The sequence below is a fragment of the Parus major genome, chromosome 7 (assembly GCF_001522545.3).
Source record: "Parus major isolate Abel chromosome 7, Parus_major1.1, whole genome shotgun sequence".
NCBI lineage: Eukaryota > Metazoa > Chordata > Aves > Passeriformes > Paridae > Parus > Parus major.
The window spans coordinates 20,510,730-20,530,874 of record NC_031776.1 but is presented as its reverse complement, the minus strand read 5'-3'; the positions used below and the strand labels follow the sequence as shown (position 1 = coordinate 20,530,874).

At 37.5% G+C, this 20,145-nt stretch overlaps 1 protein-coding gene across 2 annotated transcripts in view; it reads right to left on the bottom strand.

The window, feature by feature from the left end:
• KCNH7 (potassium voltage-gated channel subfamily H member 7) overlaps nucleotides 1–17,234 on the bottom strand; it is a 205,137-nt gene extending 187,903 nt beyond the window's left edge. For both annotated transcript variants that reach the window (XM_033516131.1, XM_033516132.1), the window contains exons 1-2: nucleotides 16,952–17,234; nucleotides 14,743–14,973 (exon numbers count right to left, since the gene is read on the bottom strand). In XM_033516131.1, coding sequence (XP_033372022.1) covers nucleotides 14,743–14,973; nucleotides 16,952–17,027 — 307 coding nt within the window. In that variant the 5' untranslated portion in view covers nucleotides 17,028–17,234. The remainder of the gene's footprint in view (nucleotides 1–14,742; nucleotides 14,974–16,951) is intronic.
• Nucleotides 17,235–20,145: the final 2,911 nt, after the last annotated feature.

The following is a 20,145-nucleotide window of genomic DNA, read 5'->3' as shown; positions in this document are numbered from 1 at the left end:
GTATCAGAAACAAGGCTAGAAAAGCCATCCTTTTGGCTCTTACTCACATTCTGACTTTGCTCAAAGCTTTGTAGGGCCAAATATCTTTAACTGTTCTTGACAAAAACAAGTCAACATTTACAACAAGTCAACATTTGCAACATTTTGCTTGTCACGGGCAATCTGACAAGGAATATTTGGTTGAGTCCAAGAAAGAGAAATTATTTGTATCATCTCATTCCTTTAAATTAAAAATCAAACACATGACCCACTACTATACACACTAAATTAATCCTATGCAGAAATAAAGCACATAGAAGTAGCTACCCTGAACACTGTATCTGCTGCATGCAGAAATGGGTGCAATTAAAACCTCAGTGTGGGAATCTCGCACTGATTACCTTAGATGTAGGAATGGCTTTGCATCTGAGCTGCAATAAAAACACACTTCAAGTTACAAATGGAAGAATCCTTGCATAATACTATATTTTAATGCATAGGCTAGATGTATTATCTTCTGAATCATCAAATTAACTGATGTAGGGGCAACCAGCACTTCTAATGTAATGCCAGGAACTGCTGTTGTACACCCGGAAGATACTTTTACCTGTCACATGGGCAGAGAGTAAAATAAAGTTCCTTTTAGGCAGTCAATAAAGTAGGTTTTATTGATGAACTTTCAGACATCACATTACCATGATTAAAAATAAAATCCAGAATGAAACAGAGAGATCTGTAAGTGTTAAATATGCATGCAATATGGAGAGGAATTATTTTAATAATGAAATTTAAAATATTGTCAGTGCTGTTTTAGTCAGTGGAAGTATATTTGATGAAGCTTATCAGCACATTCAAGCAGCAGTTGAACTCATCGTTAATAATATTCATTAAAGATGTTTAGTCACATTGTGCTGGTTTAACAGTCATCTATAGATAAAGAACTGAGACAAAATATGAAATGGTTGAAAAATGGAATAGGCTGTCCGCCCCCCTGGTTGGGATGTCTTAAATCAGTAGGATTATGTCTCAGTTATCTTTTTTAATATCCTCAGATGGAACCACATCCCTAAATGATGGGTATTTGAAGAGATACTGTTTAAACCCATGGGTCTGACATCACTGCAGTGGCACACAAGGTGCAGGATTCCCAATATTCTGCTGCTGTGCTCTGCATTAGGAGCCAGCTCCAACAGGATGCTGAGTGCCATCAATGCCAGCAGGCAGAGGTGCTGAGCTCCTTCCATACTGACTGTGCTGTTCCATAGGGCAGGGGAAGGGGAGTTGGCATTGTCCTAAAGGAAAATCTGGTACTAAGCCTTGAAGAAAACAGCAGACTTCTATCTCCTGTAGTCACTAATCTGGAAGAAAGTGTATAGGACAAATATATAATTTTTAGAAAGAAATAAGAAATTAAAAATGGCAGAAGAGAACTGGAGAAGAAAATGTTGTCTTTTGCATGACCTAGCTAGGAAATGTAAGCAATAAACTTTTTCTTCTGAGATAAGACAGTTTTTCAATAATGTTACCTCACCAAAAGTCACTGAAAGTATTTGACACAGTGTGAAAAATATTTCTTTCTTAGAAGATCTGATTTCTTTCATATCTTTAGTGATGAGAATGAAGTGCTCGATAATGTGATCTAACCAGGGATGCTCTGGTTAGTTGCCAGTGCAGCTGCATTTATCTTCTAGTGTAAGATAATTGATTAGCTGTTCTAAAACTTAGTACTCCATTGCAACTTTCTTTAGCATTAAGTTGGTTTGGATGACTGTAATCCACAGCAAAACAAGCATTAAGATGTCTTTTTTCTTCTAAACTCAAACAATTTTGTATAAAAATATCTACCAAAGAAAACCAGCCACCTACCTAACAGCTAGGTGAATTGACCTCTATTACAGGAAAACACTGATTTCTTCATAATAAAATGTGTAGCAACATGGAATTACATCAGTAATGATATTTGAAAAAGGTTTTCCATCAAAAAATATCTAGGTTGCAATTTCAACCATCTTGTATGTGTAATGTAAAATGACTTCTTAATGCATGAATAAGTACATCTAAGTTGTGTAAAATTTAATGTCTAAAACTTGACATAATACTGAACCATTGAAAGAATAATACATAAAAGTAGCATACATTCCACTTAGTATAATAGAAGATATGTAAAATACTCACATATGGGTTACTGAATTGAGAGGAAAAACAAAATAAGTATGGTATCTGAGTCATTCTAAGTAATTAGTTCTTCAAACATTGCAGAGAGTATTGCTCAAATGCTTTCTCAAGCACCATATCAGTCCATTCAAACACTCAGAAAAATTAATAAATGTATTCAAATACCAGTTGGCTCTGCACAGAACTCATGACTAAGCTCCAGTGGAAAAAAACCCACAAAATAACAGAAAAAAAAAAAAAAAAATCCCAACAAAAACCTCTTTAAAAGAGGTGGGAGCAAGGGCAGGCTACAAGAGAGGAATACCAAAACACTGCCCAGGCGTTCTGGGACAGTTTTGGAAAAGGAAAAGCTGAACTAGATTTAAAACTTGTGGGATATCAAGGGCAACAAGAAGAGCTTGTGTTGCTAGTACATTAGCAGTGAAAGAATGAACAAGTCTGAGTCTGCTAATAAGTGGGGAGAGTGATTTAGTGACAGTGGATGCAGATAAAGTTGAGGTACTTTAAACATTCACCACCTCATTCTGGGAAAGGTTTGAATCTTCAGATAGTGGAAGAGAACTGAGACAGTGATCTGTTGGGAAATTTGAGTCCAACTGTTTCCAGGATAAAACATATTGGGTTGTATCATCAGGAGCTTTGAGGAAAGTGATACTTCCCCTTTACTCAGCACTCAGTTAATCACACCTGGAAGAGTGAATCCAACTTTGGAACCCTAGCACAAGAGAAATGCTGAAGCTGTACTAGCTTGTATGCTAGTACAAGAGAAAAGCAGAGGCCACAAAGATGGATGTGGACTTGGTCTACATCCTTTGAGAAGTGGTTGAGGAAATTGGCTGTGAGCCTAGAGTGACTAGAGACAGTTTTGTGTGACTTAATAACAGTCTTTCAATAGGTGTGAGGAAATTACCAGGAGATGGAGGCAGTTCTTTTACTGGGGTGCGTGGCAAAAGAATGATAGACAATGCCTTAAACTGGTATAAAAGAAAAGCCAGTTTCAATATGAAGGTACTGGAACAGGTTGCCCAGAGAGGATCTGTCCTGGCATCCAACTGCACAAGTCCTAAGCAACCTACTCTGAATTGCGTGTTGCTCCTGCTTTTGGCAGAAGACTGGACTGGATGACCTCCCAGTTTTCCTCCTGACCTAAATTCTTCTAGAAATCTATGAAAATATGATGGTTATAAAAGACCAATCTAAGAAAAGGATTCTTTGTTATATTGGAATGGTAAAAGGCTATATATTAGAGTATGTGCCATGCTAATAGAATGCTTTCTGAAAGCAAATACATCTGAGTGATTGCTACTTAATGATTCTCATGTGAATCAAATCATTACCTGTAATACAGACTGTGCCAGTTTCCAAAAAACAAGACACAAGTAAAGGGTGAAGTCTTATTCCTCTTAAGTTACAATCTAAACTAGGTTATGAGGATATCCCTGATAATAATAAATTTTACACATATGTTAGTTTAATCTAATCAGATATATCCTGCAGAAATGTCGTTTTTTCCCATTGGTAATTTTATGTAGATCTCACAAGTATTCAGGATCATGATGATCAGAATCTATTATGGACACCTAAAAAGCTGAATCTAGCTAAAGTCCAATGAAATTTCAGTTCTTTAGAAATTTGAAAAGGGAAATGCTTTTTTTTTTGTTTTGAGGAGGAAATAAAACTCCATTTGTTGCATAATACATGCAGCACCAGTTAAACACTAATAATACTCAGATAAATTTTGCTTTTTTTTGAAATGATGCACAGGCTTTGTATGACTGATTTGTGGTAACACCTGAATAATGGTAGCACCTGCCATAATTATCACAACAAAGTTCAATGTGAGACTAGAAAATGATTTTTTTTTCTGTTTGAAAAAATCAAGAGTTTAGCAGTCACTGAACTTTCTTAACCCTGCCTCCTGTGTTTTTTTCTTTGTCATTTATTTGGCAGTTCTATTTTTTGTATCAAATTTGGAAAAGTTGAGGGCTGAAGTTGACACAGGAGTTGATTCCATCTCTGTGTTCTTTTAACCCTATGTCAAGAGAAGGAAATGTTTTGGATACTTTCACCATTCAGTACAACCCCCAGCTGAGTCTAACCCCAGTCTGGCACTTCAGGGTCACGTGTGACCTCTCTAAGACGAGTAGTTTTCTGGAAATTATTGTTCATTATGACAAGAGACAGACATGTACACAACTGCATTACCTAGGGTGTCATCTTGGACCTGACCTACGGTCTGAGATGCTCATATAAGAATAATCCCTATTAAGTACAATTCCTATTAAAGGTAGTTTTACAGAACTATCCCCTATAATATCATTTTATATTCTCATTCTGGCATCTGTTCTTTAGAGTTGATCATGTTGGGGATTTTTTGGTGGCATTTTTATATATATATGTACACTGGGAAATGTTACAATGCAACTTTGGTGTGCTGTGTTGGAAAAGAGGACAGTGCAAAAATGAGAAGGATGTAGAGAAGGATGTTTTGGGACTGTGAGATTTTCCAGAATAATATGTCTTTTGAGGTAAAATACTCACTGCATTAGTCAATCAGCTCATTAGGAGCACCTCTAATTTGCCACTCAGTTCAAACTTCCTGTGATTGAATGTATTTAATAAAAAAGTGCTTTACTGTTGTAAACTATAGAAATTAGCTTGTATTTATGATGGGGTAGGAAGTAATTTTGGCAGCTCCTCAAAGCAGTTCTTATACCTTCTGAGAAGGAGAAGTGCACTTTTATAGTACATGATATATACATTTCATTGAAAATCTACCCCTTAATTTGATTTTACACGTAAAACTTCAGGTCAGTCATTTCTCTTGCAGTAACTCAACCTCATATCTTGGTATGGTCATGATAGGTATCATGATATAATTTATAACAGGTATGATAACTTAGTTATATCTGATATTTTAGTACCTGTGGGATCTAAGGGGCAACCCCCCGCAACATTTAGATAATCTACTTTCCAGGTGATAACCAAGATTAAATATGTAGAATTGCTTCTCCATTAGGGTTCAACAATTTCAAATTCAATTTCAATAAAAGTCAACATATTTTCTTCCAATAATCTCAGAAACTGGAAATAAATGCCTTTTTTTATTTACAGAAAAATTATCTCAAGTGAAAAAGAATTAAGAATAAAAGATTATTTTAAAGGGAAACAATTCAATCAATTTCCATGAAGCAGGGACAAATGCTCTTGTACATTCAAATGTTGAAGAGATTATGTCTGAAATTCAAGCAGCCACACACAATGTATTTGTCTGGCTAATAATTATGTTTTGCATATGTTGAGTTCAGAAACAGTGATGCTACTGGCAATCCTGCTACGTCAGGAACTGTTTTGTTTTTTTTTTAACAAATGAGGTCAAAAAACAACCAAAAATGAATATAAATAGATCTGCGTGGTCTATGGAATAGCTCCCTTAGCTGTAATGTTCTTAGTTTATGTAGTTGTTTCTATAGAATAGCCTTGCCTGCTGATCAGCTAGGAAGAAGAGTGGTCTGTGAACCATGCATTTCTTCCTCTTTTCCCCTCCTTAAACAACCATGAACACAGGAGGGGGAAGCCACCCACATCCAGATCCTGATCTACAAACATCACACAAATCTGACACTAATTCTGTTTGTAGCTGCAGCAGCAGTGAGTAGTTGTTAAATAACTTTTTAGGCATTTGGGAGTAGGTCCTTATATCCTACTTCTAATCCTGACATGAGAAGGGATTTGCAAGTTTCAGGATAAAGTAGCAAAACAAGGTTTTATTACAGTTTTGTGGTCATCCACAAACAGTACTCAAACTTTTATTTATCACAAAACTTTTCTTTAAGATTGTGGGTAAAACACTAAATATGCTTCTGTTCATTATGTGCCCACATTTTTGTTGCCATAAACAATCGGTGTAACTTGTAGAAAGACTAAGGATGCTCTGCAAAGGATGCTCTGAACAGTGACCCAGCATGGACTGGCTCAGGATTGATAGGCTTTCATACCAGTTTGTGAGCTGCTCCGTTAATCCACAGAGAAGGCTCAGATGTTGATTTATAGATATCTGGTTTTTTTTACTTCAAGGCTGTTACTACTCTCTCACATAATATGGTTATGTTGTCCATGACTCCAGAAATAGTCCTTCTGGGGAGAGTTGTTCTTTCTGTTGGATAGACTTTGGTATTAAATTGATTCCTGGTATATTTTATCAAGCAAAAACAACACTGTGCACTTAAAATGGAAAAAATGGAACACATTTTCCTTTCTTTTATTGTCATTATTTTAAAATGGCATGGAATTTCAGTTCTTTTCTTTTCTTTTTTCTTTTCTTTTCTTCATGTAGACAGAACTGCAACAGTATTTTACCTTGACTGCCATGAAAATAGGATTTATGGACTACTGAATTTCATGTTCTTTTGAAAGTATAAAAAGAAATGCCATAAACATGCAAAAAACTAATGAGATTATCTGGCATTTTTTTTTCCAGAGAGTAAGGAGTAAAGCAGATTGACATAAATTAGTTTTGAAAGGAGGAAATTTGCAAGCTATTTTCAGAGATCCACTTGTACTGATTTGAATGAAAATCAGCAAAGAATGCTCTAAGAAATAATCTCAAAAGGGCACAGACTCCAAAGTCTGGCAACAGCTGGAAGTGAGTGCTTTAGTACATGCATGTTAGCGATGAAACACATTTACTTGATGATTAACAGCTTTTCAAGTAGCCTAGGTATAAGACAAAGACAGAACCCCCTAATATGTCCTCATTTTGAAGTTGTCTCTGCCTGTCTAGTATGCGGATAAAAATGGAGGAAAGTTTTGTTTGCGTTTCACATGTTTCTTTCATAATTTGTTGTCTTTTTATGCAGCAATAGAGATTCAGCTAATACTAGTTGGCAAAGGTATACTGTCTGTACGAGCAGTGCTCCAATGCTTAAAGATCAGGATTTCTTAGTGTTACAAAAATTAAACTTTGCCATTTAATTCTATGAAAGCTGTTGGTGTGCAAGCTAATTCCAGTGTCAGTAGGCATTAATATCTTGCTCTCAGGCCTTTCCTGACTGCAGAAACAACCAGTTGCCAAATAGTGTGCATTTGATAAAAAAAAGGCCAAGATTTCATAAGCTGGTACTGTAAAGGATCAGTATTTAGATGCTGTGATAAATCCTAATTTCCAGGTACTTGAAGTAAATTATTGTCGTGTTTCTCTGAACTGACTATTTAGGCAAGACCTTCTGGTTTCCACTGCAGTCTAATTTGGCAAATCAGAAGTTTAAATGAGGTAATGGCAAAATGTAAGAGCAAGTTTTTTTCAATTGATTGTGTTATTATAGAGGAACAAGGACAGGAAAGCAAGAAATTTCACCATGTAAAGTACTGAATGAGCTGTGATTTCTGGCCTAAACTTTCTTCTTCACTATCAGTAATGAAATAGCTAATAATGTTGACACTTAAATACCAACTTTAGGTTTTGATGATATGATGGCTCTTTGTTAACAAATAAGCCAGGATATATTCTTTATGTGGATAACACTTCAATGCTTTAATTGAAGGCAGTATCAAAACCAGGTATAATATCTATAATTGGAATCCAGTTAATGAAATGGAAAAAGACAAGACCTTCCCTTTACACTGTCTACTCTGACTTTTTTCAGATTGGATTTTGATATCCTTTGTAATGATCTTTCCTTATGAGATTTCACTGTGATTTCAGTATTAAAGAATAAACAAAATGAGAAATGAAAAGGCTATATTGAGAAAGTTGGTGAGGAAGCTTAAAATTGCCTATCTGTGGAAATTCTGGAGATCAAAAAGCATTTTGTGACTAGTTAGGGCTACAATTCTGCTTTCAAAATGAAATTTTAGTTTAATTTCTAAGAAATTATTCAAATACACATGTTATTTCCTTTATAAAACCCCAGTATACTATAAAACCCAGTATACCCCAGACTAAAAAGTGCAAGTGTACCAAATCATAAGACAAATAGTTCCCACCTCAGAGATGTGAACTTTCGGAACTGCAGACAATGTGAAACGAGCGAGTAACTCTAGAGCCACAATACGCTGCTGTCATTGTCATTTATCTGCTCTGCCTGGATTGAGGTTCACAGCTACAGTTCTGATTGCTTTTGAGATATGCAGTTTCCAGAGTCAATTAGCAATTTCCATAGTCAGCTTTGTCTTGTTGCTCTGAATCCTATACTGCCTGATTAAGCTTTTTCTATACTTAGCTGGGAAGAACACGGACTACCTAGCACATAGACTGAGTCATACACCAAGTCAAGCATATAGGAAATGCTTGAAAACTGGACTTGAACCCACTAACATAAAATCTAACCTACACCATTGTCCTCTTCCCATTGCTTAGAACCAGAGGGAAGTGTCAACACTGGTGTTACTCAAAGTGCCATGTTTTGAAATTTGTTTCATATCAAATATGCAAAAGGCTGCTATTAGAAAAGCAGTGGCTCTTCACCTATGTCTATTGCAAGGTATGATGTCTGACTTGCTCTCTACATCTCTTTTTGATATATGGGCCAATTGGGTGCAGAAGGAAAAGAACCAATCAATAACACAAATAAGAAGTATGCAATAACTCTTACCATAATGTAACATTTTAGAAAGGATGCATGATAAAGATGGAAGGAGGACACAATAAATCATGTGAAACCACACCAAAAATAGACTGACAGCATCTGTTCTTTTTGTCTCATAACCCAAAACCAAAATAGCTTTCACTACAACTAAAGCAAGCATATTCAAAGCAGATAAAAAATTTTGTCAGCAATGCATAATTAAAAAATGAAACTCTTTTGAGGGTGTGTATTGCATCGTAACCTTATATTTCCATTTCACTCTAAAATGTGTCACCTTTCTTACCACTGTGGCACTTTTTGAAAATCAGTAATCATTTTTTCTTTCTAGCTTAGACTAGGGAAATTTGGGCCCCTTGATTGGTTCAAATTGGCCCCGTGACATTCTGAACCCTGACATTAAATTATCCTATGGAGGTCCAGTGTAAGAAGAGTTCCATCTTAACACTGTACTGAAATGAAAGACTCCTGAACCACTAGCCTGCAGGTTTTTTATTTGTGCCATGGAGGAACTCAAAACTGTCAGAATGGATTTTTCCAAATTAAGATTTTTTTCCTTTTAAAGATGCAGTATATATAATAACAGCAACTGTATTCTTCATTACTTACTAAAATTATATCTATCTACTCAAACCTTTCTGACCCTAAACACTGAGAAAGTGTAAAAAAATAGAAGTCAATTTAATTGTTCTATTTAATTGTTTATTCTATTTTATAAAAGTCCCCTCCTTATTTAAAATCAGTTCATCTTTACCTGGAAAGAAAAAGGAATATATTAAGAAGTCAAGGATTTGAAAAATAAGATTGAAATTGACCTATAAATAAGTTTTCTTAGGGTATCTAAGAGGTGCTTTATCATAATTATTAGGTATCCTATGTGAAATGTGAATAAAAAGTGACCCATAGTTTTGAGCAGACATAGGAGTAGCATCTGAATGGGGATGAGTAAATGAGATATTTTTATCACTGAGGTATTGTCTCACTGCTGATGGTTCTCCTTGCTGTAAAATCATCAGAACTGTGTGGGGCAAGAGATTTTTTTTTCTCGACAAATATTAAAGCCTAAAGTAGAAACACTGCACTACAGACATAAGAATGGATCTCCTCATTCATTTCCAATAGTTCAATGCCTTCAGTAACATTCTGAATTTCATCCAAGGGGTATTTTAAGAATGCCTGGAAGAAGGCCCTGCATTAAGAAAGGGGTTTTTGACAGGTTTTTGTGGTGGTAACACTTTCTTTATCAAAATGCAGTCAGATAGTATTTCTTATATCAAGGAGTCCTAGACCAGTAGGGTATCAGAGAGACTGGATTCATTGACCTATCTCAACAGTTCTGGATAAGGCACTAAAATTATGGTCAAGACTGCAGCTGCTGACCCTCATGCTAGGGCTGATCTAAGGGGACTTGGCACATATATGAGCAGCTTTCTTTTCAGTTGTATTTTTTGTTGATAGGTAGGTTCACACAGGTGGTAAAATGCCTATGACAACTGAAGTCTGGATGATGAGCTTCTAAATGAAGTCCTGATCTATTTAAGAACTCTTAATACCATTTTCACTTTATTTCATCAATAAGTTTGCACAATTTTTATTTTCCTATCCTCACAAAAGAGCTGAAAAGGCCTTAAGATACTAGCTTGGAAATGTGCTTTGAAAATGAAATTATGTTTAATTTTCAGTCAGTTGTGGCAAATTATTTTCCTGAAACTGGGTAAATGGCAACTAGTTTGTGAGGTCTGTGCACACCCTGCAAATTGCTTGATCTCATCTTTGCTCAGTCCTATACTCTACCTTAGCTCTTCTCAGCCCTAGAATATCTGATGCATATAGGCTAAGTTTAAATGATCCTATCTTCCTCTAACAGATATCACCTGCAAGCTTAGCCATTTCCCATTATTGCTCACAAAGCATACAGTAAGAAGTAAAAATGTATTCTATGTGGTACAATACTTTCTGATTATTATATATCCATTCTCAATCCCAAAATAATTATACTTTTTATCTCAAAAGTTTTACAGCTTTACCACCTCAAGCAATATTTTACATCTGTCAAGAATGATTTATGCAATAATGATTTAAACTGCAAAATGGAGTCCTCAAAGGAAGAGCTGTCAAACATTTTCACCATAAATAACTTTATTAAAATAAGAACTGATATCCTGTATAAACAATATCTTGCCTTCAAGTATAATTCAGATGATATAGCTGTAAGATTAGTGAAAAAAAAAAAAAAAGTGAGATAGTAAGGAATTTATGATATTGCTGCTTTGATATCAGAGTAAAATTTTTTAATTAAGCAGATGCTAGTGCCTAATGGGCAATCCTTGGGAAAAAAAATCGGTTTCAAAATAATAGTTCTTGTGACTTGTATTTATCTATTGCTCTTTTTAAAAAGGGATATTTACATTAAAAAAGAAATTTACCGTGTCTTTAATCCTGGTGAGTACATCCAGTGACAATTGTGGAGCTACTTGTGCTATGAGAACCTGTAAATTTGGACGTCTAGTTCTGGCACCATCTGTTTCCATTAACCATTTTTCTCAGTAATTAACTCTTTTGGTAGCTATGTAATTGCATACTATGGCACTACTTGAAGAGGACAGAGGACTAGAACTTTGCTTGGATTGTGTAAATATCCTTCTAAAAGGAAAAAGAGTGAGGAGAAATTAAAACCAAAAGTAAGCTATTTTCTGATAGAAGTACTCAGAGCAGCTAGTAAGGCTTTCAGCTGCAAATAAATTAAATAAATTAAAAACTGCTGGGAAGACAGCCCTGGTGTGGTTGGGACAGAGCCTGCTGGGTGTCCAGGTCACGCTGGGTGCCCAAGTCCAGGCCAATCTAAACAATTAAACAAAACAAAGCTATCACAAGCATTCAGCGCTTCTCTGCACCCTCCCCACATTGCACGGTGAAAAAGGAAACAGGCTCCATCCAGGTTACTCATTTATAAAACCATCATACATAGAATCTTTTTCTCCTTTGACCATTCTATCTTCTGTTTGTCATATTTAAGGCAGTGTAGATTCAAGCAATTGCCGTTTTCTGAATATCAACTTGCAACAAAACTTTTTCCCATCCTTCTGTCCCACCTTCTTTGAGTTTGTAATTTGGCCAAAAGATTAAAAAAGTGAACAAACAGCAGCTTTCAGTCTTGCATCACCAAGATGTTTAAAACTCGAGATCCTGCACTTTTACCTCAAAAAGTGGACTATAGGCCAGTAGAGAACATCAGAATCCTAATTCCCATGTATGTGGGCAATACCATTTTTCTATAGCAAGAATTTTCTTTTAAGCTGAGCTTCAAAGCTGTGACATTTTAAAATTATATGAGGTGGTATTTAGAATCAAAAAGAAAAGGCATTATTTATAGAGTGATTCCCTTTCTGATATCTGCATTGCTCGAATTCTGACTACAGATTAGCTTTATAAGTTATCCCACTGACATTTGCTTTACTTCAAAATACTAAAATAATTTTTAATATAATCAGTGGCTTATGTAGAGTAAATGACAATGTGATGTGGAATAAGCTTTTATTTGCAATTCACTGGGCATTTAGTCATGAGCACGTAATATGGTCTTCAGAACCTCCTGTCAGAGGAAGCGCAAGCAATTCACACTTTCTTGAGGTGTCTTCCTCCTTTGTATGCTTATGTTAAATATTATACAATGTCTTGCTATGAAATAAAGTGTCAAATTAAACTTTTAAGCAGTGGATGGTTTATTGGAGTAACTTGGGTTACTCACATGTAGAATGTTACATCTCTTACTGTGCTAGAATTGACTTCTGAAAGTTGAAAATTGCTGAAATTGACCTCAAGTCTCATACTCAGAGCACACATGCAAAATAAGAAACTAACCAGGCACTAAACTCTCACATTTTTAGAAAACTCTTGAAATTTACTTTGTTTCACAACCTGAATGAAGTCCTCATTAGGTATCTCTATTCTGTATATTGTTATAATATATAGACTAAGTTATATTTAGGTATATGTATATATGGTATATATTGAAAAATGAATTTTGAAAAGGTGAAAAGTGAGATATATATTTTTGAGTTATTTAAAATAACTATAGAATGTTTACTAACATTCATTACATTCATCATATAGGTAGTTTCAATTTCATGACACCAAATAGACTTAAGATTTCCTATCACATTTTGAAAAGAAATTGAATATTATCTGGAACAAAAAAAATCTGTATGTACAGACAATCAAGCTGACAGATAGCCATGTAATTGAGTGCCACACCTATCTCATATTTTGACACTTTTTCCATGATTCACCTGTGTTTCTTTAAATTTAGCAGATCATACAGTTCACATGGTGAATCCCGCTCACATATAGACAAGTAAAATACTGAGGCAATTAAAGTAACTATTCACAGAAGTGAAGTTACTGAAAACCTTTATGCATAAGATTGCTAACACTGAATAATCTGTAATTCAGCACTCAAAACTATTTATGAAAGATATGGCAATTTTTATGGTCAGTATTTCTTTGGTTTGTCTCAAAGAGATTATGGTGTGTTGCATGATTTCAGAATTCAGCATTTTAGAAATCTATCTATCTATCTATCTATCTATCTATCTATCTCTGATAATTGACAAATAAGCAGTAATTTGCAATGCCTTTCCCTCGCTCCTAATGTTTTGGGAGACTTTAGGATAAACTAGTTTTTAAACTACCACATCTCCAAACAGTGCTCCAGGCTGATGGCTGTGAAAGTTAGTAATGACATTCTCCTTTTGAAAAATTATTTTTAACACATGCCAAGTTAACACAAACACAGGGTAGATGTGTAAAAGACACACAGTTTCAGGTCTCATGAGAAATCTACGTCCAAGGCACAGCTACAACAACAAATCTTGACTGAACTAAGTTCCAGACCACCAAACCAGATCTAAGAATAAAGGGCTCTACTGAGACTCTTCTACGAAGAGTATACTTAAATATGGGTAGTGTGGGTAGAATGGCTGGCCTGAGTCCTATATGAATTATATCAGCCTAAGCTAAAAATCATATTACTTATTACTTAAGCCTCTCCAAGATAACAATAGAATTATTGAGAACAGGATTTAACTCTGTGACTTTAAAATGATAGAGCACATTGCATGTGATTCTAAAATTGATGTAAACAACACACTGGCACTTCTCCAGAACTAATTTAAGCTCAGCATTTGAATATGAATTTCCTTTTCCTTCTCCCAAGAGTGTACACAGCAAGAGACAAAATAAGGTACACCACAATTATCAATTACTTGAATTCATTTGAAAGATGTAAATAACTCTGGGTAATTAAAAAAAACCCAACCAACAAAAACAAAACTCTATATATAACTATTATGTACCATAATTACATCTTCTGCGTATGCATTTTTAAATCTGTAAATACATTTATTCATTTTTTGCTCTTAACAAGAAAAAATAGTATCAGTAGATTCAGACATTCTGCATGTATTGACTCTTTACTGAATAACATGGAATAGTTCATAGTCTAGGCAAGCCCAAATTTTGACTCTGGCAATACTAGGACAATATTGGTAGTTTAATCGCAGGTACTTCACAGTATCTCAGCTCTGAAAAAGACTTGTCCCTTTCTTTATATGCTAATTCTTTCTTTTGATGGGCTGCTTTTTTCTACTTTTAACTTTGTGGTAAAATACTGCTTTTAAATCAAGGTATGTTTCCTCTGTGCTGATTACTTTAAGTGATTGACATCTTCTTTAAACCAACTAAGAGGAGAACTTCTGTTCCCGAGTTGCAAACACTATGCTGGCTTCACTCAGCTGGTAGAGTGAGTGTACAGTGATACGCTCCATACACCCACTTCTCTCTGGGCAGATTCCCTTACTGAAACACGCAAATATATTTCACGGGACTTCAGAGAAATTACAACACCTCCAGCAAAGAGGCTTGCCAGCATAACATACACACCTCTTTTAACAATCAACTGCTAACCAAACGTGCAAAAAGTTTTGAAAATAAAACCAGGCTTTACCATCTTTGTGATAATAGGTGACTTCCACTTTCCTCTCCTCTGATCCCAGCAAAGCTTGAGCAATTTGGGCAATATGATGTCTTTTGGTCTCTGGCCCATGAAGAAAATCGCAGGTGCAAGGTTTCTGCATGACATCTGGCCTGGAGAACCCGGTCATCTCACAGAACCCATCATTGCAGTAGATGATAGCACAATTCTGCACTCTAGCATTAGCAATGATGAATTTTTTATCTGCAATAAAAGAAAGTGATGCATTTTTTAGTACTCTTTCAACATTTCTTATATGGTCGATTGCAGGGATGAATGCTGAACAACCCTCCTTTTCACAGGAATGCCTGAAATACATAGATTTTCAGTCATTTGATAATTTGATTCATAGCTTTTAAAGAAACTTAAATTAATTTAGAATATATTAAAGAAGAATATAATTGTTTTTAAGGAAATAAAATCATACTATGCAAGCCTCTGTAAACATCCCTTTGACTTCAAAATTTTGTCTGTTTCAGGATTCACTGAAGCCCAAGCAATGAGTGCCGTGCCGTCCCATCAGTCGCAACTCCAGGGAAGTCCTTGAAAAGTCAGTAGCTTTTTTGGGGAAAAGTAGAGCCTTGGGAAGGGGCTTCTACTCATGTGAAGGGCTTCTTGATGTAAGGTCCATCTCAAATTACTCTGTAGGGATTTTCATTGAGGTGAATTACAGTAAATTTATAGACAGTATTTTAACAAATCTATCTAGAAAGTATTAGAAGAAAAGAAAGTTTCTAAAAACAAAAAAAGGGGGTACATGACACAATTATTGTGTTGGAAACATTTTGCAAATTTTATTGAATTCTGTGCTTCCATCCATCACCTTTCCCAAACTCTCATCTCAAAGATAGGTTCAAAAATTTTCAACTCTTGTTAGCTTGTTTCTGTTAACCTTTTTAACGCACTATTCCCATTGTAATTATAAATGTCCAAATTTGATACACTTACTGCTAATGACATTAAGTTTTAGTTACTTAAATTCACAGGGTGATTGCTTTCTTTATGAAAGATTTCTTACATGACACCAAGTAAACAGTGCAAGTCTTCAAAATTTTAAATATGTCGGTCTTTGAACACAGCGACATATTTGGAGATTTCATTCTTACTTTTTCTGCTATCTTTCAATAAGCTGAACTTTCACTATCACTTGGCTATTTAGTAGCTAGTGTATTATGATTGTGAAAAAATATACATTTCACTACATAAAACTTGGAGTAGCAACACCGACTTAGCACATAGATAAATTAGGAGTAGCACTATCTTTATTTTTTTCTCAAAAAATATATATAATACACATGATAGTAAGAGTTTAAGTATATGGAAGTACATGAACTGGAATTACCTGTAAGGGTTCACACTAGACTGATACTAAAATTATGCTAAATATTTAAATCAATGTACATATATCAAACTACTGTTTCTAAATGAAATTCATTTTAAGCATCAAGTGTTCCTTCTTACAGCTAATAGGAAACTAGAATTCTGGCCAGGAAAAAACACTTCAGCTTCATCCTCCTCGACAGGTAGTAAACTGCTGCATTGGAAAAGATCTCACAGACTCTCCCTGAGGATGCATTTGCACTGGTTTGATAGATATTTTAGACTTACATAAACAAAAGAGAGAAATTTGACAGCTATTTCAAAATGCAGTCATGACAACAAGGTAAGAGAGTATTTCCTCTTTAATAACTCTTCTGCATATTTTCTGAAGTTCTGCTTTATTTTGAACAGGCAATTATTATTAACAGCATTAACAATCATAATAATAAATTTAGCCTATTTTTTAGACATTGGAAAGACAGCAAGATTCTACATTCTGCTTTTAGAGCCATCTCACTCGTTCAGAAGAAGGTAAGAGATATAACTTCTATAGCTGTACAATATGGATACAGTTAACGATAAAAACTATTCCTTGAAATAGTATGGGAAAATTGCCTTAATCCCCCTCCCAACTCCCCCCCCTCCCCCAACACAAACCCAAACAAGCCCACCAGCCAATAATTCAAGTTGTTAATCTGTATTCTAGATCAAAAACATTGCTACTTCTGCCAGGGATCCCCCTCCTTACCTCCGGGGTTTTCTTTGCAGGCTCCAAACTTAAAAATAGTCTGGAGCTGCTGTCCATTTAGTCATAAGCAGAATAAAGCTACTATAGCAAAATAGATAGAAAGCGAGAACTTACTTTGCCCTTCAAATTTTCGTATGATTGTACCCAAAAATGTATTTTGTGGTGCCACATGACCTCTGCGAACAGGCATGTTTGTACAGGTCTTCGGTTTTCTGTGCACAATGACTTCTCCAAGGATCTCCTACACGGCTCCAGCCCAAAGCACCGAGCCAGCTACCCTTTGTGACAAATCATCGTCCTCTGGAGCTCGGAAATCTCTTCCCATTAGCACCACTTCTAGAGACACGCTTTTCCTATTGGAGTCAGATTCATCCCCCAGTTTCTTTCTTTTTCTTTCTTTCTTTCTCTCCTTGCTTTCTTTTCTATTTTTTTCCTGGATGAGCTCGGACGCTATTGTCTGGGGCGGGTAGGGGTGGGGTAAGCAGGAGGAGGTGGCGGGTGGGGAAAGATTATAAGGGTAATCGATCTCTAGCACCAAACATCGCCAATTTTCCAAAGCAAATGGCTGTGACCCGGCAGTTTCCGACGCTGTAGTGGTGGTTTGAGGGCTGGAAGACTAATGTTTCTCCGCTGCCAGAGGGAGTGACGTTCCCCCCCTCCGGGCTTCACCACGGCGCGCAGCAGCTCGGATTACTCAAGCGTGGTTTAGCAAGAGCCAGCCAATAAATCTCTTCAAAACTCGGCGACAAACAGCGGCATCAGGAATAAGCTACACCCCAGCAGCACCGCGACGTGCCACATCCCCCACCGCGGCGGCTGCAGGGGTCAGCGGGGACCGAGGGCGATGGCGGCGGGGGGGCCCCGCCACCTCCGGTAGCCCCGGCGTCCCCGCCCTCCCGGCACCGCCGGCCCCTTCGCGGCCGTGAGCGTGGCCCGCCGGGGAGCCCCAGGCGCTACCAGGGCCGGGGGAGGGAGGGAAGTTGGTACACGCCCCGTCTGGGGCGGGGGGCGGCGCGAGTAGGGGTCGGCGCTGAGCGATGGGGGAGCGGGGGAAGGGACCACCGGAGCCCTCGGCATCCTTCCTTTCCCCGGTGGAAGGGATTGCCCCCTCCTACGCAGCGTGACCCAGGCGAGGGCTTCCCCTCGCCACACGACCCCGTCCTGGGAGGAAGGGGGATTCCCCCGGCGCCGAACGCTGCCCACGGGTTGCCGAGCAGGTGCCAGCCTCCGCTCGGGGCCGAGCGAGCGGCGCGGAGGGCGCGCCGGGTCCCAAGGAAGCGGGGCTGAGCTCGGCAGGGAGCCCCGGCCCGGCCCGCGGCGGCACCCAGCGGTGCCGAGGCCGCCCCGTCTCTGAGCCGCCGCCCGGGACCGCGCTCCGCCCCGGGGCCGGGGCCGCGTCGGGGCGCGCCGCCCGCTCGGAGCTGGCCGTGGTGCTGGGGCCGCCTCGCCGGCGCGCACGGAGGCGCCGCTGCCCGCGCTCGGGCCCGGGGAGCGCCAGCCTTCCCCCACCTGGCTCCTCTCAGCTTCTCCCATCCCACAGGAATAGCTGGGGAGGCTCCCGGGGGAAGCGGGTATTATTTTCAGGCTGTAATTAAGGCTTTCTGCACTACCCAGCAGGCGGAACGGTGTGCGTTCAGCACGGCTCGGCGAGGTGACACGGGGATCGAGACGGGGGCAGCCATGCGATGCTGGAAAGGCATCTCTAGGGTAGAGGCAAAGCACCGGCGGCTTTTTAATAAACTCATAGGGCAAAAAAAAAGAGAGGCACCTGAGCGCCGTGCTTTGTAATCGCAAGCACAAGATATTGAGCCGACAAACCACCGCTTCCCACCTGTTCTTCCACTGCACAAACAGGTGTTTCCTTGTTCCCGTGAGCTTTTCAGAGGTGTGGCCTTTGTGTCACGGTTACCGTGTGTCATTCTCTATATTTATCAGAGGTGGGGCGCAGTCTGTTGAGTATGAGGGTGCATTTCTTCACTAATTTAATTTAATCTCAGTGGAATCATCCCGGATTTACACAACTGTGAATGGTGTCTGAAAATAAAATCTGTATATACATAAACGGTATTACGATGGCTTCATAGTAACTGTGTACTAATTACAACGCCTCAGCTACATTAAGGATATATAATCAGATACGCAATCAATCTTAGGAAGTCCGCGTTGCTTATTTGCAGAAACAAATGCCAAAATCTCTATATTCAGTGGTATGAATCAAAGGAAAAACATCCTTTTTTTTTATTTGGGTGGTTTTTGGTTTTTTTTTTGGTAATAGTATTTGGAGAAACCTTTTTTTTTTTTGACTCTGATAAATACTAGAGAAAAAAAATGATCTTAAAATATTTTGGAATACTTTTCCTTTTGACAGTGTATGAGTCCTCACATTGAATTTTTCTCGTATTGTTCTTTGTCTTAATTAAAAACATATGTTTCTCTGAAAATGTATTCAAATTTCCAAAGACTCCAGTAGAAAGAGTGAAGTGGAACATATTTATTTTAACACTTTCTGTAATGTCTACATCTAGTTATGTCATAATGCCAAGCAGTGATATCACTCTTATTTTTATATTAAAAATGTCACTTTGATATATCTATAACAGCAATAGAAAATAAACACAATAAAACTGTGGTCTTACTGAACAATCTGTGTTTGCTTCTAGTATTCAACCATTAGTAGCAAACTAGATCAACTACAGGCTGGTGGGGTCCAGAGTCCAGTGCTTTAGGTGGCTGTCTGGAAATAAAACAAGAAAAAAATTAAAATATAAATATACATTTAAGAGTTCAAATTTCAGTGAAGCCCCATCTTTTCATGTTAAATTTGAGAGTCACACTATGCTTGCCTGAAAACTGAAGGCACCAGAATTCCATGACTCTGGAAAACCTTTCTTGTTTTCTCCTGATGGTAGCTTGAACTTTGATGTTGATTATGTGAATGTATATTATAGTCCTCTTTTTTTTTTTTTTTTTTTTTTTTTTTTTTTTTTTTTTCCTTTTTATCCATGTTGGTTGGTTGGTTTAGAACGTATCAAGATAACCCCAGAAAAAGCAAGATAAATGCAGCTGAAAGACAAGATCTGAGATGTGGTTTTTAGCAGGGAATGAATTCATAAGAATGATGGGTTGTAATAACTATAGGAGCAATAGGTGACATCAGAAAATCTTGAAAATCTTTCGCTGTGGTGATTTACACTCTTGCAGTCTTGTAGATGATCTATTGCTCCTGAAGTGCCTAATGCTTGTTGTGCTTATTACTCAATAACTTTCTGTAGCAAGCCAGTAGAGAAGTGCAAGAGGAAAACATATTA